This window comes from Arachis stenosperma, chromosome 4 (genome assembly GCF_014773155.1).
Source record: "Arachis stenosperma cultivar V10309 chromosome 4, arast.V10309.gnm1.PFL2, whole genome shotgun sequence".
NCBI classification, from domain to species: domain Eukaryota; kingdom Viridiplantae; phylum Streptophyta; class Magnoliopsida; order Fabales; family Fabaceae; genus Arachis; species Arachis stenosperma.
In genome coordinates this window covers 118,925,817-118,952,625 of record NC_080380.1, presented here as the reverse complement: position 1 = coordinate 118,952,625, position 26,809 = coordinate 118,925,817, and the positions used below count along the sequence as shown (strand labels likewise).

The 26,809-nt window shown below is 36.3% G+C and overlaps 1 protein-coding gene across 1 annotated transcript; it reads right to left on the bottom strand.

The window, feature by feature from the left end:
* Window positions 1-19,118: 19,118 nt before the first annotated feature.
* Window positions 19,119-22,426, bottom strand: LOC130976310 (uncharacterized). The gene is made up of 8 exons (XM_057901142.1): window positions 22,247-22,426; window positions 21,897-22,119; window positions 21,467-21,559; window positions 21,236-21,380; window positions 21,030-21,140; window positions 20,859-20,941; window positions 20,719-20,776; window positions 19,119-19,526 (listed from the first exon to the last, which is right to left on the bottom strand). The coding sequence occupies exons 2-8, from the start codon at window positions 22,107-22,109 to the stop codon at window positions 19,447-19,449; spliced, it is 783 nt and encodes a 260-aa protein (XP_057757125.1). The 5' UTR covers window positions 22,110-22,119; window positions 22,247-22,426; the 3' UTR covers window positions 19,119-19,446.
* Between the last annotated feature and the right edge of the window lie 4,383 nt (window positions 22,427-26,809).

The following is a 26,809-nucleotide window of genomic DNA, read 5'->3' as shown; positions in this document are numbered from 1 at the left end:
AGATGGCAAATAAGGTGAGGAAAAGCTAGCCGTGCCATAGGTGAGGGCTTGTCGGCTATTTTGTAGATTTCATTGGAGATGACCTCATGAACTTCTACTTCCTCTCCAATCATGATGCTATGAATCATGATGGCCCGATCCACAGTAACTTCAGATCGGTTGCTAGTAGGAATGATGGAGCGTTGAATGAACTCCAACCATCCTCTAGCTATAGGCTTGAGGTCCAATCTTCTTAGTTGGACTGGCTTGCCTTTGGAGTCTCTCTTCCACTGAGCTCCCTCCACACAAATGTCCATAAGAACTTGGTCCAACCTTTGATCAAAGTTGACCCTTCTAGTGTAGGGGCGTTCATCACCTTGCATCATAGGCAAGTGGAATGCCAACCTTACATTTTCCGGACTGAAATCCAAGTATTTCCCCCTAACCATTGTGAGATAATTCTTTGGACTTGGGTTCATACCTTGGTCATGGTTCCTAGTGATCCATGCATTGGCATAGAACTCTTGAACCATTAAGATTCCAACTTGTTGCATGGGATTGGTTAAGACTTCCCAACCTCTTCTTTGAACTTCATGTCGGATCTCCGGATACTCATTTTTCTTGAGCTTGAAAGGGACCTCAGGGATCACCTTCTTCTTTGCCACAACATCATAGAAGTGGTCTTCATGGCTCTTAGAGATGAATCTTTCCATCTTCCATGACTCGGAGGTGGAAGCTTTTGCCTTCCCTTTCCCTTTTCTAGAGGATACTCCGGCCTTAGGTGCCATTGATGGTAATGGAAAAAAAACAAAAAGCTTATGCTTTTTACCACTCCAAACTTAAAATTTTGCTCGTCCTCGAGCAAAAGAAGAAAAGAAGAGTAGAAGAAGAAGAAAATATGGTAGAGAGGGAGAGAGGTAGGTTCGGCTATGTGGGAGAAGAAGGGGTTGTGTTGTGTGAAAATGAAGTAGAAGGGAAGGGTATTTATAGGGATAGGGGAGGGTGGGTGTTCGGCCAATTTGGGTGGAAATGGGTGGGAAATTGAATTTGAATTTTATGAAGGTAGGTGGGGTTTATGGGGAAGAGTGGGGTGATGTGTATGGTGAATGGGGGAATTGGGAAGAGGAATTGAGTTGATTGGTGATGGGTGTTGGGAAGTGTGACATGGGGAGTAGGAAGAATGAGATTTAGGATTAGGAGAGTGTGATTAGGATTAAAAGGTAAGGTGGGAATATGGTAGGTGGGGATCCTGTGGGGTCCACAGATCCTGAGGTGATCCTGTGGGGTCCACAGGATCCTGAGGTGTAAAGAAATACCATTCCTTCACCATATAGGCGTATAAAATGCCTTCATGCATCATTCTGGCGTTCAAACGCCCATTGGTGCATGTTCTGGGCGTTCAACGCCCATGTAATGCATGTTTCTGGCGTTGAACGCCAGTTTCATGCTTATTACTGGCGTTCAGCGCCAGCTTTTCTCCTCTAGGCACATTCCTGGCGTTCAACGCCAGGATGTTGCTTGTTTCTGGCGTTCAGCGCCAGAATGGTGCTCTGTTCTGGCGTTGAACGCCAGCCTGTGCGTCCTCCAGGGTGAAAAAAATTTTTTTTTCTGTTTTTTTTCTGTTTTTAATTTTTTTGATTTTTTTCGTGACTCCTCATGATCATGTACCTAATAAAACACAAAATAACAATAAAACAAAATAAAAATTAGATAAATAAAATTGGGTTGCCTCCCAACAAGCGCTTCTTTAATGTCAATAGCTTGACAGTGGCTCTCATGGGGCCACAAGGTGATCAGGTCAATGTTGTATAGTTGTCCACACCAAACTTAGAGTTTGGATATGGGATCTTAACACCAAACTTAGAGTTTGGTTGTGGCCTCACAACACCAAACTTAGAGTTTGACTGTGTGGGCTCTTCTTGACTCTGAACTGAGAGAAGCTCTTCATGCTTACTCTCTTTTGTCACAGAGGGATGGCCATGTGCCTTAAACACAAGGTATTCTCCATTCAATTGAAGGACCTAATTCGTCTCTGTTGACATCTATCACAGCTCCTGCTGTGGCTAGGAAAGGTCTTCCAAGGATGATGCAATCATCCTCTTCCTTCCTAGTGTCTAAGATTATGAAATCAGCAGGGATGTAAAGGCCTTCAATCTTTACTAGAACGTCCTCTACTAACCCATAAGCTTGCCTCAATGACTTGTCTGCCAATTGTAGTGAGAACAAGGCAGGTTGTACCTCAATGATCCCCAGCTTCTCCATTACAGAGAGTGGCATTAGATTTATCCCTGACCCCAGGTCACACAGAGCTTTTTCAAAGATCATGGTGCCTATGGTACAGGGTATTAAGAACTTGCCAGGATCTTGTTTCTTTTGAGGTAGAATTTTCTGAATCCAAGTATCCAGTTCATTAATGAGCAAGGGAGGTTCACTTTCCCAAGTCTCATTACCAAATAACTTGGCATTCAGCTTCATGATAGCTCCTAAATATTGAGCAACTTGCTCTCCAGTCACGTCTTCATCCTCTTCAGAGGAAGAATAGTCTTCAGAGCTCATGAATGGCAGAAGAAGATTTAATGGAATCTCTATGGTCTCTGTATGAGCCTCAGATTCCCTTGGATCCTTAATAGGAAACTCCTTCTTGCTTGAGGGACGTCCCAGGAGGTCTTCCTCACTAGGATTTTCGTCCTCCTCCTCCCTTGTGCATTCGGCCATATTGACTATGTCAATGGCCTTGCACTCTCCTTTTGGATTTTCTTCTGTATTGCTTGGGAGAATACTGGGAGGAGTTTCAATGACTTTCTTACTCAGCTGGCCCACTTGTGCCTCCAGATTTCTAATGGAGGATCTTGTTTCACTCATGAAACTGAAAGTGGCCTTTGACAGATCAGAGACTACATTGGCTAAATTAGAAGTGTTTTGTTCAGAATTCTCTGTCTGTTGCTGAGAAGATGATGGATATGGCTTGCTATTGCCCAGCCTGTTGCGTCCACCATTGTTAAAACCTTGTTGAGGTTTTTGTTGATCCTTCCATGAGAAATTTGGATGATTTCTCCATGATGAGTTATAGGTGTTTCCATAAGGTTCACCCATGTAATTAACCTCTGCCATGGCAGGGTTCTCAGGATCATAAGCTTCTTCAGGAGCTGCCTCTCTAGTACTGTTGGATGCATGTTGCAATCCATTCAGATTTTGAGAGATCATGTTGACCTGTTGAGTCAACACTTTGTTCTGAGCCAATATGGCATTCAGAGTATCAATTTCAAGAACTCCTTTCTTTTGAGGTATCCCATTGTTCACGGAATTCCTCTCAGAAGTGTACATGAACTGGTTATTTGCAACCATGTCAATGAGCTCTTGAGCCTCTTCAGGCGTTTTCTTCAGGTGAATAGATCCACCTGCAGAATGGTCCAATGACATTTTCAAAAATACAGAGAGACCATAATAGAATATATCTAATATGGTCCATTCTGAAAACATGTTAGATGGACATCTTTTGGTCAGCTGCTTGTATCTTTCCCAAGCTTCATAGAGGGATTCACCATCTTTTTGTTTGAAGGTTTGAACATCCACTCTTAGCTTGCTCAGCTTTTGAGGAGGAAAGAATTTGTCCAAGAAGGCAGTGATCAGCTTATCCCATGAGTCTAGGCTATCCTTAGGTTGTGAATCCAACCATACTCTAGCTCTGTCTCTTACAGCAAAAGGGAAAAGCATGAGTCTGTAGACTTCAGGATCAACCCCATTCGTCTTTACAGTCTCACAGATCTGCAAGAACTCAGTTAAAAACTGGTAAGGATCTTCAGATGGAAGTCCATAAAACTTGCAGTTTTGTTGCATTAAAGCAACTAGCTGAGGTTTCAGCTCAAAGTTATTGGCTCCAATGGCAGGAATGGAGATGCTTCTTCCATCAAACTTGGACGTTGGCTTTGTGAAGTCACCAAGCATTCTCCTTGCATTATTATTATTATTTTCGGCTACCATCTCTTTCTCTTGTTCGAAAATTTCTAAAAGGTTGCTTCTGGATTGTTGTAATTTAGCTTCTCTTAATTTTCTCTTCAGAGTCCTTTCAGGTTCTGGATCAATTTCAACAAGAGTGCCTTTATCCCTGTTCCTGCTCATATGAAAGAGAAGAAAACAAGAAAAGAAGAGGAATCCTCTATGTCACAGTATAGAGATTCAGTTATGTTAGTAGAAAAAGAAAGGAGTAGAAGAATGAAGAAGGAGATTCGGATTTTTGGATGAAGAGAGGTGGAGAGAAGTGTTAGTAATTAAATAATTAAATAGAAGAAGAAAAGAGGAGGGAGAATTCGAAAATAATTTTGAAAAAGAGTTAGTGATTTTCGAAAATTAGAGATAAATGTAATTGAAATTAAAATTTGAAACAATTAGTTAATTAAAAAGAATTTTTGAAAAAGAGAGAGATATTTTCGAAAATAGAAGAGAGAGAGAGAGAAGTAGTTAGGTGGTTTTGAAAAAGATAAGAAACAAACAAAAAGTTAGTTAGTTGATTGAAAAAGATTTGAAATCAAAATTTAAAAAGATAAGAAGATAAGAAGTTAGATAAGATTTTGAAATCAAATTTTGAAAAATATAAAATTTTTGAAAAAGATAAAATAAAAGATAAAAAGATTTAATTCAAAAATTTTAAAATTATTTACTTCACTAACAAGAAACTACAAGATAAGATTCTAGAACTTTAAAGATTGAACCTTTCTTAACAAGAAAGTAACAAACTTCAAATTTTTGAACCAATCACATTAATTATTAGTGAATTTTCGAAAATTAGATGTAAAGATAAGAAAAAGATTTTAAAAATAATTTGAAATTTTCGAAAATTATATAGAAAAATGAAAAAGATATGATTTTTGAAAAAGATTTTAAAAAGATAAGATTTTTAAAATTGAAATTTTGACTTGACTTGTAAGAAACAACTAATTTTAAAAATTTTTGACTAAGTCAACTCAAATTTTCGAAAATTTGGAGGGAAATAAGGAAAAGATATTTTTTTTGATTTTTGAATTTTTAAAGATGAGAGAGAAAAACAACAAAAAATACTCAATGCATAAAATTTTTAGATCAAAACAATGAATGCATGTAAGAATGCTATGAATGTCAAGATGAACACCAGGAACACTTTGAAGATCATGATGAACATCAAGAACATAATTTTAAAAAAAATTTTTGATGCAAAGAAAACATGCAAGACACCAAACTTAGAAATTTTTAATGCTTTGGAAAATATGAATGCAAAGATGCACATGAAAAACAAGAAAAGACACAAAACAAGAAAACATCAAGATCAAACAAGAAGACTTATCAAGAACAACTTGAAGATCATGAAGAACACTATGAATGCATGGAATTTTCGAAAAAAATGCAAGAAAATTTTAAAAGCATGCAATTGACACCAAACTTAAAAATTGACTCAAGACTCAAACAAGAAACACAAAATATTTTTGATTTTTATGATTTTATGATTTTTTTGTATTTTTATTAATTTTTCGAAAATAATGTTAGGAAAAACGAAAAAGAAAAGAAAGATTTTGAAAAAGATTTTTGAAAAGAAAATTACCTAATCTGAGCAACAAGATGAACCGTCAGTTGTCCATACTCGAACAATCCCCGGCAACGGCGCCAAAAACTTGGTGGACGAAATTGTGATCCATGTTCTAACTATTTTGAGATGAAGTCTTTATTATGGCACTGGTTGAATCCACAACTCCGTTCAACTAACCAGCAAGTGTACTGGGTCGTCCAAGTAATAAACCTTACGTGAGTAAGGGTCGATCCCACAGAGATTGTTGGTATGAAGCAAGCTATGGTCACCTTGCAAATCTCAGTCAGGCAGATTAAAATTGTTTATGGTTTTGGAAATTAATAATAATAAGAAAATAGATGAAATAATAAAAGGGATAGAACACTTATGCAGATTCATTGGTGGGAATTTCAGATAAGCATATGGAGGTACTGTAGGGCTCAAGGACGCCTGCTCTCCTACTTGCTTCAACTCAATCCTTCTTACTCCTTTCCATGGCAAGCTGTATGTAGGGAATCACCGTTGTCAGTGGCTACATCCCATCCTCTCAGTGAAAATGGTCCTCTGCGGCTGTCACTCGCATGGCTAATCATCTGTCGGTTCTCAATCAGGTTGGAATAGAATCCATTGATTCTTTTGCGCTTGTCATCACGCCCAGCCTTCAGGAGGTTGAAGCTCGTCACAGTCATTCAATCCCAGAATCCTACTCGGAATACCATAGACAAGGTTTAGACTTTCCGGATTCTCATGAATGCCGCCATCTATCTAACTTATACCACGAAGATTTTGTTGGGGAATCTAAGAGATACGCATTCAAGCTCTGTTGCATGTAGAACGGAAGTGGTTGTCAATCACGCGCGTTCATAAGTGAGAATGATAATGAGGGTTATTTAATCATCATATTCATCATGTTCTTGGGTGCGAATGAATATCTTGGAATAAGAATAAGAGAGAATTGAATAAAAGAAAATAGAACTGCATTAATACTTGAGGTACAGCAGAGCTCCACACCCTTAATCTATGGTGTGCAGAAACTCCACCGTTGAAAATACATAAGTAAAAGGTTCAGGCATGGCCGAATGGCCAGCCCCCAAAACGTGATCACAGGATTCAAAATACAATCCAGGATCCAGCCTCCAATTATGATAATAAAAAGTTCTATTTATAATAAACTAGCTCCTAGGGTTTACATGAGTAAGTAATTGATGCATAAATCCACTTCCGGGGCCCACTTGGTGTATGCTTGGGCTGAGCTTGATCTATCCACGAGCTGAGGCTTCTCTTGGAGTTGAACTCCGAGTTATGACGTGTTTTGGGCGTTCAACTCCGGATCATGACGTTTTTCTGGCGTTTAACTCCAGACAGCAGCATGAACTTGGCGTTCAACGCCAAGTTACGTCGTCAATTTCCGAATAAAGTATGGACTATTATATATTGCTGGAAAGCCCTGGATGTCTACTTTCCAACGTCGTTGAGAGCGCGCCATTTGGAATTCTGTAGCTCCAGAAAATCCATTTCGAGTGCAGGGAGGTCAGAATCCAACAGCATCAGCAGTCCTTTTGTCAACCTTTTTCAGAGTTTTGCTCAAATCCCTCAATTTCAGTCAGAATTTACCTGAAATCACAGAAAAACACACAAACTCATAGTGAAGTCCAGAAATGTGAATTTAACATAAAAACTAAGGAAAACATCCCTAAAAGTAGCTTGAACTTACTAAAAACTACCTAAAAACAATGCCAAAAAGCGTATAAATTATCCGCTCATCACGGTACACCGAAGGCAATTCTAGAACTTCACATCGATAGAGATATTCAAGCTTAAAACAAAATAAATAACTTAACCCGTAAACAATAAACAAGGATATCTAAACTTAGGAGATTTCTAACTAAAACTAGTCACCACTGTCCTACAGCCTTCACTAACTACCCTCCGTGTGATCCCATCGCCACCGCCTACCTAACCTCCTCAGCACCAGACAGTCACAAATAATGCAGGCAAGTAAAACACAGGTAGTATTCATATATAACAAGTAATCCAAGCAGCAAGTAGGCATATTATACATTTAGGCAAACCACAAGTAATCAAAGCAATCAAGCACATAAGAGATGCATATGATGAATGCCTATCCTATTGGCTGTGATATCACATGTCGGTTATAGTGCCAAACTCGAGACATAATCCGGTTGGCAACTCCCGGATTAGCCTCTCTGTTGCACATACTCAGGAGGAACAATTCCAAGGGATGAGTGCCCTACCACCTTCTCCTTTCAGAGGAAAATGTTCTTAGGGAGCCTGATGAGCGGATATTTTATACGCTTTTTGGGGGTAATTTCATGTAGATTTTAGTATGTTTTAATTAGTTTTTAATAGAATTTTATTAGTTTTTAAGCAAAAATCATATTTCTGGACTTTACTATGAGTGTGTGTATTTTTCTGTGATTTCAGGTATTTTCTGGCTGAAATTGAGGGAGCTGAGCAAAAATCTGACTTAGGCTGAAAAAGGACTGCTGATGCTGTTGGATCCTGACCTCCCTGCACTCGAAATGGATTTTCTGGAGCTACAGGAGTCCAATTGGCGCGCTCTCAACGGCGTTGGAAAGTAGACATCCAGGGCTTTCCAGCAATATATAATAGTCCATACTTTGCGCAAGGATAGACGACGTAACTTGGCGTTAAACGCCAAGTTCATGCTGCTGTCTGGAGTTAAACGCCAGAAAAACGTCATGATCCGGAGTTGAACGCCCAAAACACGTCATAATCTGAAGTTTGACGCCAAGAAAGGCCTTTACACGTGGAAAGCTTTAGTCTCAGCCCCAGCACACACCAAGTGGGCCCCAGAAGTGGATTTCTGCACCAATTATCTTAGTTTATTCATTTTTCTGTAAACCTAGGTTACTAGTTTACTATTTAAACAACTTTTACAGACTTATCCTGTACCTCATGACATTTTCAGATCTGAATTACATACTTTTGACGGCATGAGTCTCTAAACTCCATTGTTGGGGGTGAGGAGCTCTGCAGCGTCTCGATGATTTAATACAATTCCTTTGTTTTCCATTCAAACACGCTTGTTCTTATCTAAGATGTTTATTCGTGCTCAATTGTGAAGAAGGTGATGATCCGTGACACTCATCACCTTCCTCAACCCATGAACGTGTGCCTGACAACCACCTCCGTTCTACATCAGATTGAATGAATGTCTCTTAGCTTCCCTAATCAGGATCTTCGTGGTATAAGCTGGATTGATGGCAGCATTCATGAGAATCCGGAAAGTCTAAACCTTGTCTGTGGTATTCCAAGTAGGATTCCAGGATTGAATGACTGTGACGTGCTTCAAACTCCTGAGGGCTGGGCGTTAGTGACAGACGCAAAAGAATCAAGGGATTCTATTCCAACCTGATTGAGAACCGACAGATGATTAGCCGTGCTGTGACAGAGCATAGGAACGTTTTCACTGAGAGGATGGGAGGTAGCCATTGACAACGGTGACACCCTACAGAGAGCTTGCCATGGAAGGAACCTGCGTGTGAGAAGAGGATTCCAAGGAAGAGTTGAAGTCAAAGGACAAAGCATCTCCAAAACTCCAACATATTCCACAATCCTTTATAAACAAGTAACTCTATTGTTCAAGTAATCCAAACAATTTTCTTTGACATCCTGACTAAGACAAATAAAATAAATATTGATTGCTTCAAGCCAATAATCTCCGTGGGATCGACCCTTACTCACGTAAGGTATTACTTGGACGACCCAGTGCACTTGCTGGTTAGTTGTGCGAATCACAAATTCGTGCACCAGAGCCCTACCACCTTCCTCTGGATGCCGCATGATTCCGAGGGATAGTGCCCTACCATCTTGCAACCAGAGAGAAAATGCATGCTCAAGAGGAATAATTCCGAGGGATGAGTGCCCTTCCACCTTCTCCTTTCAAAGGGAAACGTTCCGAGGGAGAGTGCCCTACCACCTTCCTCCTGAGCGAGAAATATGAGTGAGAAGCTCAACTTCAACCCTCACATATGAATGTAGGCGGGAGACTGCCACAACCCCTACGATGGAGAATAATGCATATCATAATCACATATTCAATCTCAGAGGCCACTGCTCATACCACACTTTCGCTCATACTCATTCCATTAACCATAATCATTCATTTCCAAGTCTTAATCTCATCATACATCCTTAATATCACATGTTCATCATCAATATAGTACACCGTCAGATACCCAACTAGTCCATCCCCACATACACCAGAAACCTAAACCTCCGTCTTCTAACTAATTACCAAAAAATAAGGTTTTCTTTAAAAAATAGAGCAGTGTGTATACGGATAGGGTTGTGCGTACGCACGCCCAGAAGGATTTTAGAAAGTGCGCGTATGAATAGAGGTGTACATACGCACAGTAAGTAAAATTTTTCATTCTGCGTGTGCGTACGCACCAGGGTGTGCGGTCGCTCTCAACAGTAGCCAGTAGGCATCTCCCTATGTGTGCGTGCACACCAGAGTGTGCATACGCACATTTTCAAAATCACACAGGGTGTGCGTGCGCGCAAAGCTATGCGTACGAACAAGCTAAAACATAGCCAATGTTCAGAGCACAGGCACAATAGTGTGCGTGCGCACACAAACCAGACATCACAAAATTCTATATCATCAGAAATTTCAAATTTTTGACACCAACTTTCAACGATCATATCTTTTTCTACAAAACTCCAATTTCTACAAAATTTATACCGTTAAAGATCTTTGAATTATCTTTAATTTGATACAAAATTTAATAAATTTCAAAAACTGTAGCTCAAGATATGATCCGTCAAAGTTGACCTAAAATCCATTTTCACCAAAAACTTTAAAAACTCAATTTTACCAAATCTCTCAATTCAAAACCAAACCACTCATAATCCAAACACTACCAAAACAATACAAAAGGCCATACCACTCATTCCTCAAACTCAACCATCAATAACCTCCAATTTACACTATTCCACACCATCAAAATCATTATTATTCAACATCGAAAATGATCATAACCACTCTTAATTCTCCTCATTCATCAATAACATTTCCATAAATCATTATCAATCAACAACAATACCAACAACTCTCAATAACCGTAATAAATCTCAACATTCATCATCAAATTGATCAACATCAACAACCATCAACATATAATATCACTCCTCAACCATATCCACCGCATACAACATTATATCAACCACTAAATCACATTTCACATTCAAGTAACATATACATTCAATTCAATCCTATCTTAAGGTCAACTAGCCTAAGTGTCCAGAAATATTATATATATCATAAAGAAAACCGAAATCATACCTTGGCTGATTCTCAATATCCTCAAACACCAAACTTGATTCCAACAAGCTTTCACCAAGCTCCAAACCACCAAAGCCAAACCAAAACCCACAACCAACTCCAAAAACAAGCTTCATACATACAACATAACCATGCATTAATAACTAGAGCTCACACTATATCAAACCACAAGGATATAGAGGTTCCTTACCTTATCCAACAGTGATTGGGGTAAAGCTCGACCATTACTCGCTACTAGAGATCACTTAAACAACCAAAACTACAAAATCCACTCAAAAACTATAACAAAAAATGCATAGAAGTTAGGACAGAAAACTAGAGCTTGAGTTTTGATTTCTTACATACAAAACTTAGCTATAAATGATGGGCTCAGCGAGAGCTTCTCATAGCCGCAAATGGCTCGTCAATCGGAGCTCTGTAACTCAAGTTATGATCAAAACAAGGTTTGGGTGAATAGTAAAACCCGAAACCCCTTCTCTTCTCTCTTCTCACCATCCCTCTCTCTCTATTTTCTGAAAATGAGGCTGAATGCCTCTTAGTTAGGGAATTTATATGTTGGACTTGGACCCACTTGGGCCCGGTCCAACCCGCTAAGTGTTTTTGGTCCATTTGGCCCATTTTGGGTCAAAACCTTTAAGATTAGTGCCCAATTTTTAATTCTAAATTATTTTTGTCCTTTCAAAATAATAAATCAATTTTCTAAATCTTATTTTCCAAAATACGCGATACTGGACAGACTAGATCTGGTACTGCCGGCTTAAGCGCTAGTACGTATTTTTACAAAAAATTTTCGAAAAAGATACATTTTCCAACTCAGAAAAATTCATTGAAATCAAATTTCACCTTTTTATTCTCAAAATATTATTTCTATATTTTCAAACCTATTTTGGGTAATTAAATAATTATTTTATTAAAGCGGTTAAGCCGGTTCTTACATTCTCCCCTCCTAATAAAATTTTTGCCCTCGAAAATTCGAATTAAGTGTATATCCTCCCCAAAGCGCTCTATCGTGTCGGTATTCCCTCTCTGATTATCGTCATTACGAATCCAAAATTTTTTCCTTCAACCAAATACCGATTTTGTAACATTTTACAAAGTTTTCAAAACAAGTTCAATCTAAACTAGTTCATTGTTAAAACTTTTTCAAAAGAGTCAGAAATCATTTATTCTTAAATTTTAAATCATGATTTTTCTTAAATTCGTTAAAATCCTTAAATCATAGTTTTTCAATTTGAATCCCTTTCGATGAGTTAAATTACAAAACAAAAGCAAAAATTTGACAAAATCATAAAATAAAACTCACTTTTCTTTTAAGCCGTATCATTTAAACCAAGAATTTCGACTTAGTTACAAAACCAAAACATCTAAACCAAAAGTTTTAAACCAAAAGTTTTAAACCAAATTTCAAAATTATTTTAAGCTTTAAAACTTTTTCAACAATATTCAAGACCATACAAGTTAGAAACTGAAAATCATAGTTAAAACCCACAAAAGCATCTGTCGTTACTTCCATTGCCACTAGTGCTGAGCCGCACCCATCAACCGATATGCTGCAAACTCCATGAACAGATTTTTCTGGAACATGTTGAACTCGTAACGCATAGGCTAAGTTAGTTATCCTCGCTACCTCTCCGTTAACGTGATCGACCTTATCCGTGAGTTGCCATTCGAGTTGCCTTTCCACACTAAACAATCGATATCGAGGTGATCAGTCTCAATATCTCCAGCCTAGTGCTTCAATTATCCCCAAAGGCACTCACAAACGAGCATGCTATGCATTACAAACAGATAACCAAAATAGCATGAAAGAAAAATGACCAGAGAGTGTAACGAAGCACAATTGGTCCATCCCTCATGCTCATGAGGACGAACCTAGCTCTGATACCACTAAATGTAACACTCCGTTACCCTAAGCCTTACCTCTAGCTATAAAGCAAAGAATAACAAAGTGCTACGAAAGTTCTAAAGCTTATAATATATAATATATATCCAAAAATTTATATAACTAGAAGCCCGATGAAGGAATAAAGCTCAAAGTCGCGTAAAGTGGAATTACGAAACGCGAAGCATTCACACACGATAATAAAAGCGTAAGCACGAACATGACAAGGCATAATACATATAAACCTTGTAGATGGCTCCAAGATACACAAGGAAATAATTAAAATAAACAAGATATATATAAGTGTGAAATACCAAAAAGAGGAATAGTCACAGCCTGCAGAGTTTAGGTCGGCTAGTCAAACTGAAATACAAAAGAGCTTTGAAGTTTAACACAGCCCAACAACCTATCTCTCAAAGTTTTTCAGACATAAAGCCTCTAAGGCAAAAATTTAAATATACAAAAGGTGAGAGTACTATAACAAAAGTAAAATAAAAATAAACAAGGAAGGAACCATACTCCACTCTATCACCATATCCGCAATTTCACCGAGGTGAATTATGACCTGCATCTGAAAATCAACAACAATATATGGTATGAGAACCGGAGGTTTTCAGTATGGGAACAGTGCCTAATATGTAAGATGTAAGGTTCCAGGACACCGAAGGCAATCCTAGAACTTCACATCGGTACAAATATTCAAGCTTAAAACAAAATAAATAACTTAACCCGTAAACAATAAACAAGGGTATCTAAACTTAGGGGATTTCTAACTAAAACTAGTTACCGCTGTCCCACAGCCTTCACAACCTACCCTCCGTGCGATCCCATCGTCATCGCCTACCTAACCTCCTCAGCACCAGACAGTCACAAATAACGCAAGCAAGTAAAACACAGGTAATATTCATATATAACAAGTAATCAAAGCAGCAAGTAGGCATATTATACATTTAGGCAAACCACAAGTAATCAAAGCAACCAAGCACATAAGAGATGCATATGATGAATGCATGTCCTATTGGCTATGATATCACATGTCGGTTATAATGCCAAACCCGACACATAATCCGGTCGGCAACTCCTGGATTAGTCTCTCTGTTGCACATACTCAGGAAGAATAATTCCGAGGGATGAGTTCCCTACCACCTTCTCCTTTCAGAGAGAAACATTCCAAGGGAGAGTGCCCTACCACCTTCCTATGGATGCCGCATGATTCTGAGGGATAGTGCCCTACCACCTTGCAACCAGAGAGAAAATGCATGCTCAGGAGGAATAATTCTGAGGGATGAGTGCCCTACCACCTTCTCCTTTCAGAGGGAAACGTTCCGAGGGAGAGTGCCCTACCACCTTCCTCTTTAGCAAGAAATATGAGTGAAAAGCCCAGCTTCAACTCTCACTTCCGAATGTTGGTGGGAGACTACCACAGCCCCTACGATGGAGAACAATGCATATCATAATCACAAATTCAATCTCAGAGGCCACTGCTCATAGCATACTTTCGCTCATACTCATTCCATTCACCATAATCATTCATTTCCAAGTCTTAAACTCATCATCCATCCTTAATATCACATGTCCATCATCAATATAGCACGCCGTTAGATACCCAACTAGTTCATCCCCACGTACACTAGAAACATAAACCCTCCGTCTTCTAACTAATTACCAGAAAATATATAGTTAAACTCACTTGGGATAGTCTCTATGTTCCAAAGCCTAAAAACAAGTTAAGATATCCTACATAAGCATTACGGAAGTTTACAAGCTTGCCAAAAAGGTAAAACAGTTAAAAATAAGGCTTTCTTTGAAAAACAGGGCAATGTGCGTACACATAGGGTTGTGCGTACGCATGCCCAGAAGGATTTTTAAGAAGTATGCGTACGCATATAGGTGTGCGTACGCACAGTAAGTAAAAGTTTCCATTCTGCGTACACGCATAGATGCGTGCGAACGCCCTCAACAGAATACACCTTCCAGAGTGTGCGTGTGCATGAGGTTGTGCATACGCACAACTTGTAAATTTTGCAGGGTGTATATGCGCACCAAGGTGTGCAATCGCTCTCAATAGTAAGCATCTCCCTGTGTGTGCGTGCACACCAAAGTGTGCGTACATACGTTTTCAAATCTCACAGGGTGTGTCTGTGCACAAGGCTGTGCATACGTACAAGTTAAAACATAGCCACTATTCAGAGCACACGCACAGTAGTGTGCGTACGTGCCCAAAAAAACTCGACATCACAAAATTCTGCAACATCACAGAATTCAAATTTTTTATAACTTCCAATGGTCATATCTTTTTTACAAAACTCTGATTTCTATGAAATCTATATCATTTTATAGTTCTTTAAATTATCTTTAATTTGATACAAAATTTAATAGATTTCAAAAACTGTAGCTCAAGATATGATCCGTCAAAGTTGGCCTAAAATCCATTTTCACTAAAAACCTTAAAATCTCAATTTCACCAAATCTCTCAATTCAAAACCAAACTACTCACAATTCAAACACTACCAAAATAATACAAAAGGCCATACCACTCATTCCTCAAACTCAACCATCAATAACCTTCCATTTACACTATTCTACACCATCAAAATCATTAGTCTTCAACATCTAAAATCATCATAACCACTCTTAATTCTCCTCATTCATCAATAACATTTCCATAAATCATCATCAATCATCAACAATATCAAAAACTCTCAACAACCATAATAAATCTCAACATTCATCATCAAATTTCTTAACATCAACAACCCTCAACTTATAATATCACTCCTCAACCATATCCACCCCATACAACATTATATCAACTACTAAATCACATTTCACATTCAAGTAACATATACATTCAATTCAATCCTATCATAAGGTCAACTACGCTAAGTGTCCAGAAATATTACATATTACATAAAGAAAACTGAAACCATACTTTGGCCGATTCCCAATATACTCAAACACCAAACTTGATTCCAACAAGCTTCCACCAAGCTCCAAATCACCAAAGCCAAACCAAAAGCCACAACCAACTCCAAAAACAAGCTTCATACATACAACATAACCATGCATTAATAACTAGAGCTCACACTACACCAAAAAAAAGGATGTAGAGGTTTCTTACCTTATCCAACAGTGATTGGGGTAAAGCTCGACCATTACCCGCTACTAGAGATCACCTAAACAACCAAAACTATAAAATCTACTCAAAAACTATAACAAAAAATGCACAGAAGCTAGGGCTAAAAACTGGAGCTTGAGTTTTGATTCCTTACCTACAAAACTTGCAAGAAATAACGGGCTCAGCGAGAGCTTTGCGTGACCGCAAACGGCTCATCAATCGAAACTCCGTAGCTCAAGTTATGATCAAAACAAGGTTTTGGTGAATAGTAAAATCCCAAACCTCTTCTCTTCTCTCTTCTCACCGCCTCTCTCTCTCTATTTTCTGAAAATGAGGCTGAATGCGTCTTACTTAGGGCATTTATATATTGGACTTGGGCTCACTTGGACCCGGTCTAACATGTTAAGTGTTTTTGGTCCATTTGGTCCACTTTGGGTCAAAACTTTTAAGATTAGTACCAAGTTTTCAATTCTAAATTATTTTTGTTCTTTTAAAACAATAAATCAATTTTCTAAATCTTATTTTCCAAAATGCGCGATATCGGACAGACTAGAGCCGGTGCTGCCGGCTTAAGCACTAGTATGCATTTTTACAAAAACTTTTCGAAAAAGATACATTTTCTAACTCAGAAAAATTCATTGAAATCAAATTTCACCTTTTTATTCTCAAAATATCACTTTTATATTTTCAAACCTATTTCAGGCAATTAAATTATTATTTTATTAAAACGGTTAAGCCAATTCTTATAGAGTTTGGAAAGTTAACAATGGTAACTATTATCATCGTCTCTAAAGTACATAAGAGTGCACAAGAGTACACAAGAAACAAGTCGTACTTTATTTTTTGGGAAATAGTTATTTTTTTTAATTTATAATTAAAAAATTTTTTGTTAAATATGACTTATTTCGGTGTATTTGTGTATTTTTTGAGACGATGATTATGGTTGCCATTCTTAAATATATTTTTTAATTTATAATTAAAAAATTCTTGAAGAAGTCATACTTGTTGTCTATGTATTTTTATATACTCCTATATGCTGTTTGGAGATCTATATACTATTTTAGAGACGATGATATGGATTAAAAACGTGGGTTTATAAAATTTTGAGTGGAATTCGTCGGAGTAAATTAAACTCTATAATTTTTATAGAGTTTGCTGGAGTGCGGCGAAATTGCTCTAAAAAAATCGTATTTTAAAAATTAAAGTTGAAAAATGGAGTTTGAAAAAATAATAATTTTTTTATTTTATTTCAAAAAAAAACCTACCCTTTTCCCCCTAATTTTCTTCTTCTCTCCGTGGAATCCCCTACTTCGTTTCATTTTTTCTTTTTCAAATTGAGTCTTAAAACTCTCTCTCCCTGTCGTGGCTTTTAGCCACTTCTTTCCTTTTTTTTATTCGTTTTTAACTTGTGGGTCCCACTTAGTTGGGGACCACTTACAATAAGAACCACACCCGTAGCAAGAGAAAAAAAATAGTGTTTGCACAACTCTATTTCTAATAGAATGCCATCTTTAGCAAAAGCTATGAAATACGGCGTGTCGGACACATTTTGGACACGACACTCATTCGACATGCGTTTTTGCTGTGTACAATCGTGTTTTAATAAATAATAAAACATTCTTTTCCGGACACACCTAAATACTATCACGTGTCAGCGTGTCCAGTCTTATTCTTAACATATATTTTTAAAATAAATTTAGATATAGTATATATTATTATTTATTAAAACAAAAAATATTTTAAACACTTGATATAATTAAAATAAGACATTAAAAATGATTAAAAAATTTTAATTTATATTTTAATATCAATAAAATATCAAAATGTCATTACGATTTATCTAAAAAATACTTTATATTTTATATCTATGCGTTTCTTCGTGTCATATAAAATTTTAAAATTCACGTATCCGTGTGTCCCGTATCGTGTCGTGTCCCGTGTCAGTGTCCACATCATAGAGCAAAAGCAAAGAAGGATTTGATCTACTGTTATCGAATCTCCTGTTAGGCGCGCCAGCCCTGTTTTCAGGAATTATTGAATCAGAAGCATCTCGGGAGTCATAGACTGTTTTCGACGTGAAGAAGACTCGGTTGTAGATCGCTAGGCCCCTTATTAAAAATTTCTATAGGAAGATTCATATGAAAGGCTAGACACATTTCCAGCCGTCGCACCTTTCATAAAGTTTGATAGAACTAATGCTACATCTGATCTGCTAATAAAATGAGATATTCTATCTCTTCCTCGGAACAGGTGAATCATAAATTTTATTCACCTAGGAGAACGCTTGAAAACACGATTAGGATAAATCTGTTCGGTGAATGCTACGGTGTCTTTGAAATTGTGCCTAACTTACTAAAAAAGACAAATAGATAATATTTAATAAATTTTAAATATTTTATTTTTTACTTTAAATATTTTATTTTTTTACTTTTAAAAGCAAGTTAGGTAATTTAGACACCATAATAAAGAGCACCATAGAACTCACCAACATATTAGTGTGCAGTACCACGCAATGAAAAAATTCAAGGACAGATTCTACTAGGTTTACTTGATAGCCGCCTTAGCCTAATATAGAGGATAGAGGGTTGACAATAACAAATCTCTTTTCTTTCCCTAAGGCTTTAGTTGCTTTGTTCTTGCTAAGCCTATAAGCACCTAAGTGATTGTGAAGTGCGATTTGTTCTCGAGGGATTCTAATAGACTTCCTGGACTCCTTCCTTTTAGCGAGTGTAGGATTTATATTACAAGTAAGCGATGAGTTTAGACAATACTGAGAATTTTGATGATGACAACATTTAATTGAGATCTAATTAATCGAGTGCACTAATTTTATATTCCAAATATTGCAAAAAAGTCTTGATGGTTCTAATTTTCAACAACCAAACATCAAGTAAATAAACATTCATTTAATATATTTTTACCAAAACAAGGCAACAAAAAAAGGGAAGATTTCATCATATCAGATTTGATATTGAAGAAAGAAGCTTCACTCTTGAAGATCTACATTACATATTTGACAATCCTCTAAGAATGAATTCAAGCAAAAAGAAGCAAGCAAGGATCTCAATTAGAAATCTATTATTCGGCAAAACAGCACATAACTATCATTCAATTAAATAGAAAGGTGCAATGTTACCTTCTAATTTACCACGAATTAAATCATAGTCTAATCCTAGTTCCTCACTCTAAATATGAATTAAAAAATTAAATTTCAGGTATTTGAAATCTCGAATTAGTAAAAAAAATATTACTTAAAGCTAAAAGAAGGAAATAAGGAAAGAAAAGTCATTTGTTTTTTATTTTAGATTTTTAGTGTTCAAAGATTATATTTTTTAGCAAAAAAAAAAATCGAATTCTTTTTTCTTTCGGCTTTAACGCTTAAAGATATTATTTACAACGAAAATACAAGAAAGATCAGCCGAGGGTACTAATGAATGTATTTGACTAGTGTGTAAGCAGTACCAAAAAAAACTAACTATAACTTGAATGATTTAAGAGACCCGACAGCACTCTTAACATGATAAGGTAAAATTAGCATTTTGACTATTTACTTAAAACCCTTTTCTTTTAATATATACATTTGATTGATTGACCAATTTTCAGAATAGCTTCCACTTCTGCTCCAATGCATCACAGATAAGGCCTACGCAGCATTTTGCACCAAGTGGATAATGAGAAACTGCAAAATAAACAAAAACATAGCATTACTTTTAACTATTATATCCTCAAAAACATGGTTCGAACAGGTTTCTCGAAATTAGAGAAGATTCAAAGATCCATGAACAGGATAATAATATCTGAGTTGTTAGGAGCCCAGGCGTTGGGAGTATGGGAAACATTAGACTGCCCATTATCCACGCTATCCTTGTTTAGTGGTACAACTCTATATGCCCTAAAGGGCTATTACCTCCCAACCTAAGGGGCTAAATTCTCACTTAAATTATAGTGGATCTTAAAAGTGTTGAAAATGATTATTTCACCATTTATATCGTGGCCATCAGTTTACAACACAATCAGCAAGATTTGCACACTGCTAGAGAAACTAGAACTTCCTATTATAAATGGAAACACACACGATAAGAAAGATCAAGTCTCTACTCTCCTACAAAAGAAGTGCAACCTTAGCTTAAGAATAAGTTTATAGGTAATAGAGGGATCAAAAAGAAAATGTGGCAAAAGAGAATCAGTTTTCTTGTTTTGGAGTTCAAATATATAAAGGAACAAAGATGATTTCAAAGGGAAGTATTTTCCCTTCCCCCACCGAAGTCCCTTTTCTGTTGCCTCTCCAACTTGACAATGAGAGCCACCTACCTACATTTATAACTTCTAAAAGATATCAAAGTCCAATATCATTCCCTTGCACATTAATAAATCTAATGAACTTCCATTCGATTCCATTGTTATTCTGCCAAAAAAGAGGATAAATTTTATTCCATTTCTTTCCTTTCCACTTCGGTCCATTCTAATTAGTTCTATCCTATTCCATTAATGAAAAAATATCTACAAATAATGTTAGTGAGACTAATTCAACCTCCCTATCATTTAGTATGAAATTCTTTGTAATCTTGATACCTAGATAAAATTATAGACTGAACAATGTGCTCAAAGTTTCAGCAATATTAAGCAAGTTAAGACCATATAGATCATTATAAATGAAATATCCAAAATAAAGATATCCACTCTAAAGAGCTTTCACATCTTCCTAGATATTTAGGACAAGTTCCTCCTCAATTATTAAATTCTATAAACCAAAAACACTTTAAAGATACATAATAATTTATTACTCCAATTATTTAGAGTTGAAGTATGTGTAAATAAAAGAAGTAAACTAGATCTAAGAAATTCAAACGTATTACAATTTAATTTAATACCAGAAATGTAATCATGTGTATTGTCCCTTTTTACTTTTCCATTTACCATCGCACCCACCTGAAAATAGATAAGAATCTACCATGATGAATAAAACTCAAAGATCAAAGGCATTCTATTTCATTAATAAAATAAAGTATACCACAAAAACAGGAGTCACGTCATCACTTAGGTCACAGACATAGTCATCTATGTCGACCAACATTTCTGAGCTATAAGATAGGCCTGCATGTTCCACAATAACATTGTTTACCAATGTGTGTCTAAAGATTAACAAAACCTGAAATTAGATCTGAACAACTATACAACCAACCTATAATATGAGAATTGACTGGTAAATGACGCGTCACAGGCTCTTCAACAACACGAATAAGTACCTCATCTGTATCTTTAGCACGAACACAAGACTTTCGAAGCAAATCCACTAGATATTTTAGAAACAATTTTAATTAGTTAAAATTAAAAAAAAAAAGTGTTTTATATCTAATAAAAGAGTGAAACTAAGAACAAATGACTTACCTATTAGACCACAAAATCGTTTGCAAGTTCGAGGAATGCGAACATGTGGCTTGATTTCAAATAGGGATCCTCCGTCAATTTTTATGAATATAGAACCCACCAAACCATATTTATTAAGTGGACTATCCATAATACTCCGGAGTGCCTGAAAAGTATAACAAGTAAAAATCACTTATTCTTGAAAATTTTCTTCTTGCTAGAACTTGAGTAGTTAGTGTACATAGTACAAACCTCAAAAACAATATCAGGTCGATAATCATTAAGATTCTTGTTTTGCTTCAACAGAAGGTTGGCATCATCATGCGAATTGAGGATTTTCCACTCCTAAAACAAAACCCCCTCAATGAATTAAGAAGGAATCAATTTAATTTCCTACATCTAGGATTAATGTATACATCATCATTTTATCTATTAATCCCCTTTGAAATTAAGGTCTGCATGGTAGGGCTGCATAACTAAAGTCACCGCCCTACTTATTCTCTAGGCCAAGGGCAAAACCACATGCATAGACAAGCAATGTATCCCAGTCTGAACATAAACACAACTGAGCCATGGAATGCTTTAGTTCTCAAAGGGGTGTTGGACAAAGAAAGTGATATGTATTTATCTATCATAACATTATGAAATATATGTCCAATCAATGTGGAAAAAGAAAAGTAACCTTTCTAACGAGTCCTTTCTTGGGTGAAGCGTTTTCCAGTATAAATATGGCACGAGACCTAACATTATGATCCTGTGGAGAACCAAGCACCTTGTCCACTTCTCCAATTTTACTATCACCTTCTCTTGGCTCTTCATCCTCTTCACTGCATTGAGTTTGTTTCACAGACATCTTACGCTTCAGTCTACTACTGTTTGCACATGGAGTGAGCATATTGTAATGTCTACAATAACATCCACCAATTGAGAACAATCCCTCCATCAGTAATTATTGTTACAGCAAATTAATTAATAAATGTAAAGAAGCAGCTGACTGAAAACTGAAAAAAAAAAGGGGAAGAAGGAATTCACCAATCACGGAGGCGAGACGAAGGGGAGACCGGCGACCAAACGACGGCAGCGGAGAGGACACCGAACCAGGGGCCAGAAGATCAACCGCGAACCAAAAGCCACGAGTCCACAACGAGACGCCGGCGACGGAATGTGTGAGCAAAGCTGCCGCTGCTTCTGCGTGTGTTAGAATGAGTGAGACCGCGGGGCAGTGGAAGGGAGTGAATTAGGTATTTATTAGACACGTAGATAAATACAAGAGTAATTACCTAAATTAGTGCCAAAGATTTTAAAATTGGACATTTTAATTCTTAAGAAAAATTAATACACAGATCAATTTTTAAGTTTTACTCTGATAGACAAATTATACTCTCTAAAATCTCTGTAGAGCATCAGGGATGAAGATCAATTTAGATAAATCAAAGGCCCTGTGCTCTAAGAATGTCAATAATAGAAGGAAAGAACTTTTCACTGGTGTCTCTTCTATTCGTTTTACCCAAGACTTGGGTAAATATCTTGGAGTTAATTTTCACCATGCTAGAATTACTAGAGCCTCTTTTAATGATATTGTGGATAAGATCAAAGGTAGGCTTGCTAATTGGAAGGACAGACTTCTCAATAGAACAGGTAGGCTTTGTCTCATTAATTCAGTAGCGGCTTCCATTCCAACTTATCGAATGCAGATATCTTTGTTTTCTTCCTCTGTATCTGATAAAATTACTTATATGATGCGGCTTTTTTCTGTGGAAAGCAAAGGTTGATGGAAGAGGTTTAAGTCTGACTAATTGGAATACAGTTGTCACCCCAAAGAAATTTGGTGGGCTTGGCATTAGAGATCCGGCTTGCGCTAATGTTGCTCTGATATGGAAGCTAATTTGGCAGCTCTTTAACTGTCCGGAGAAATTTTAGGTCCAACTGATTTTTCATAAATACCTCAAAAAATTTGATACTAGTCTCTTCATGCCTCCCAGAAATGCATCTCATGTATAGAGGAGTATTTGGAAATATTGGTCCTCTTAACTAATCTTTTTGGTTTGGAAAATGGAGGATGGAAGGTCCCTTGGTGAAGGAAGTGTCGTATGTTCATATTTCTAATTTTGAGAGTAATATTACTGATTTTTTTGGGGATGGACAGTGGAAGCTTGAGAGGTGTCACACTCCCTTACCTGACCTTGTTAAATAGAGTATTCTTTCGTATAATCCAGATTGTCAAATGGGTGAGGGGGCTGGTTGGAGGTGGTCAGCAACTCCTTCCAATATTTATTCTTTTAGAAATGGCTACTTATAGCTTTGTAAGCGTGTTTTCGGTTGGAAGGAGCAGACCAATTGGCTTTGGTTATGGCGAACCCAAGTTTCTGAAAATTATAAAATTTTTATTTGGCTATGTATTCATAATGCAATCCCCACAACTGCTTTTCGATTTCATAGAAGTTTGGGCAGTTCTAATTTGTGCCCTCGGTGTAATACTGAACCTGAAACGATTTCTCACTGTCTTCGTGAGTGCCCCAAGGCCAAAGCTATCTAGCATAGTTTGAATTTGGAAGTTCACGGTCAACAATTAGATTGCTGGTTGCACAGTGGCATGAATTCTAATGCCTTGTTCTTCTCGACGACTATTTGGTGGATTTGGAGGGATCGTAACAATGATGTTTTTAACCCAGCTAATCCATGAAAAATGGGTAAGGTTATAGCTCTTATTCATGCTTCGCAATTTGAACTTCATAAGTTCTTATCTATACATCATGTGTCTACTTCTTCTTATTTGCTACTTTCTTAGTCTCCTCCTATCCAATTTTCGGTTAAAGTAAACTATGATGCTAGTATATTTGGTGAATCTGTTGGTTTTGGGTGTGTATTGCGTGATTATAATGGCTCTTGGTTGCGTGGTTGTGCTGGTTCTTTACCACCTACTACTATTCTTCGAAGCGAGCTTTTTACAATTTGGAGAGTGCTAATTCTAGCATGGAAAGCTGGGTTTAGAGAGGTCACTTGCGAGACAGATTGTTTGGATGCTTTTATCCTTGTTAATGACAGAAACAACCAAGTGCAAAGTTCTAATAATGATTTGATGACTAAAATCAAAGAGGTTTTAAGCTAGAATTGGAGAGCAGAAGTCAATCTAATTCAAAGATATGCCAACCAAGTTGCTGATGCTTTGGCTAAATATGCAGCATCTAATTGCATACAGCAATTGGAATGGAATGAACCTTGGAAAGATTTAACAGTGTTGTTGCAACGGGACTACGTCCCTAGTGTTTAGTGTGTTTTCTTTGTTTCTTCTTATCCTTAGACAAAAAAAAAAAGATCATTATCCGACAGAGTAATTACCAAGATCAGTTTCCAACGATTTTAAAAATGAATATTTTAGTCCCAACAAAAAATTAATATACAGATCAATTCCCAACATTTTTTTTCGTTAGACATAACAGTTTTCCATCTAAAAATAAAATAAAATAATAATAATAATGATAATAATAATAATAATAATAATTATTATTAATTGGACAACGTGTATTTTTTTATATTTTTTAATAATAAATTTATTTATTAGATTCTTATATATATATATATATATATATATATATATATATATTCACTCAATAATAATAATAATAATAATAATAATAATAATAATAATTAATAAAATTATTAGAGATTATTCTAAAAAAATTTAAAATTAAAATCATTTGATATTTTTGTATTTAATATAATCAAAAGATGCCCTATATAAAAAAAATATATTTGTATTAAAAAATATGTATTAAATAAAAATATTTTAATTTGGATTTATATTAAATACATGTTTCTTTTAATACAAACACATTTTTTAAAATAGAACATCTTTTGATTATATTAAATACAAAAATATCAAATGGTTTTAACTTTGAATTTCTTGTAAAATAATCTCTAATAATTTTATTGATTATTATTATTGAGTGACTATATATATAAATACATACATAAGAATCTAATGAATAAATTTATCATTATTTTTTATCAAAAAATACAAAAAATTATAGTACAATATTATTATGCAATTAATAATAATAATAATAATTATTATTATTATTATTTTATTTTTGAACGGAGGACTATTATGTCTAACGAAAAGAAATATTGGGAATTAATTTATACATTAATTTTTCTTGGGACTGATCTGGGTAATTACTCTGCCGAAAAATGAACTGGGGACTGATTTGTCTGCCGGAGTAAAACATTGGGGATTAATCTGTATATTAATTTTTCTTGGAGACTAAAATGTCAAATTTTAAAATTCTTAGAGACTGATTTAGGTAATTACTCTATTTTTTATTTTCTCCCATGCACTTTTTCAAATTTTCAATTTACTCTCAAATATTTTTTAATTTCTACAATCCCAAACTACCTACACAATAGCAAAAAGCACTACTCCTTTTCATGCTCTTCGCTTCTTGATTTATCCAATTTTCAAAACAGTCCCTAAAATATTTCATACCCACCCAATATACACTATCCTATTTCTGAGCCAGCCACCACAACCTAGAAATAATTTGACAATGTAAAAAAAAGTGATTTACCATTTTTTGTGCTTCGTCACACATAATACAATTTGCTTCTCCTTGATCAATGATATTTTTTGGAGGAGCCTATCTTTCATGTTCAAGGAATCTGTTATCACGAACCACAATAATAACTCTATTCTTGGTAGGACCATTCCATTCTAAATATTGTCAAAGATGTGCTTCATATCTGATAATTCATGTTGTTCTCCGAAAATTGAGTTGATAAACGATCTGGTTGAATATCTCCATCTTCCCTAAAAGTCCATGTTACGTTATTTCTGTTACTTGCACACAAAAACATACTATCCAAATATTTTTCAGTTCATTATATAGTATTTGCTCTCTCTCAAGGAAACCTCTCCACCATTGAAAGTCCTAAACCTAAGAAGCACCACACCATACACCACAATCCTCTACCACCCATTTTTTTGGTTTGACATATTATATAATCTTGAGAATCTACCCTTCAGGCTGGTATTACCAACCCATATATTTTTTCAAAATATTATTGTTCGACCAAATGCGTTGTCACCGCACGGCTAATCATCTGTCGGTTCTCAATCATGTTAGAATAGGATCCATTGATCCTTTTACGTCTGTCACTACGTCCAACACTCGCGAGTTTGAAGCTCGTCACAGTCATCCCATCTCAGATCCTACTCGAAATACCACAGACAAGGTTTAGACTTTCCGGATCTTAGGAATGGCCGCCAATAATTCTAGCTTATACCACAAAGATTTTGATTACGGAATCCAAGAGATACACACTCTAGCTCTCGCTTGTAGAACGGAAGTGGTTGTCAGGCACGCGTTCATAAGGACAGATGAAGATGAGTGTCACGGATCATCACATCCATCAGGTTGAAGTACGAGTGATATCTTAGAACAAGGATAAGCTTGAATTGAATAGAAGAACAATAGTAATTGCATTAATACTTGAGGTACAGTAGAGCTACACCCCTTAATCTATGGTGTGTAGAAACTCCACCGTTGAAAATACATAAGTGATGATCCAGGCATGGCCGAATGGCCAGCTCCCATG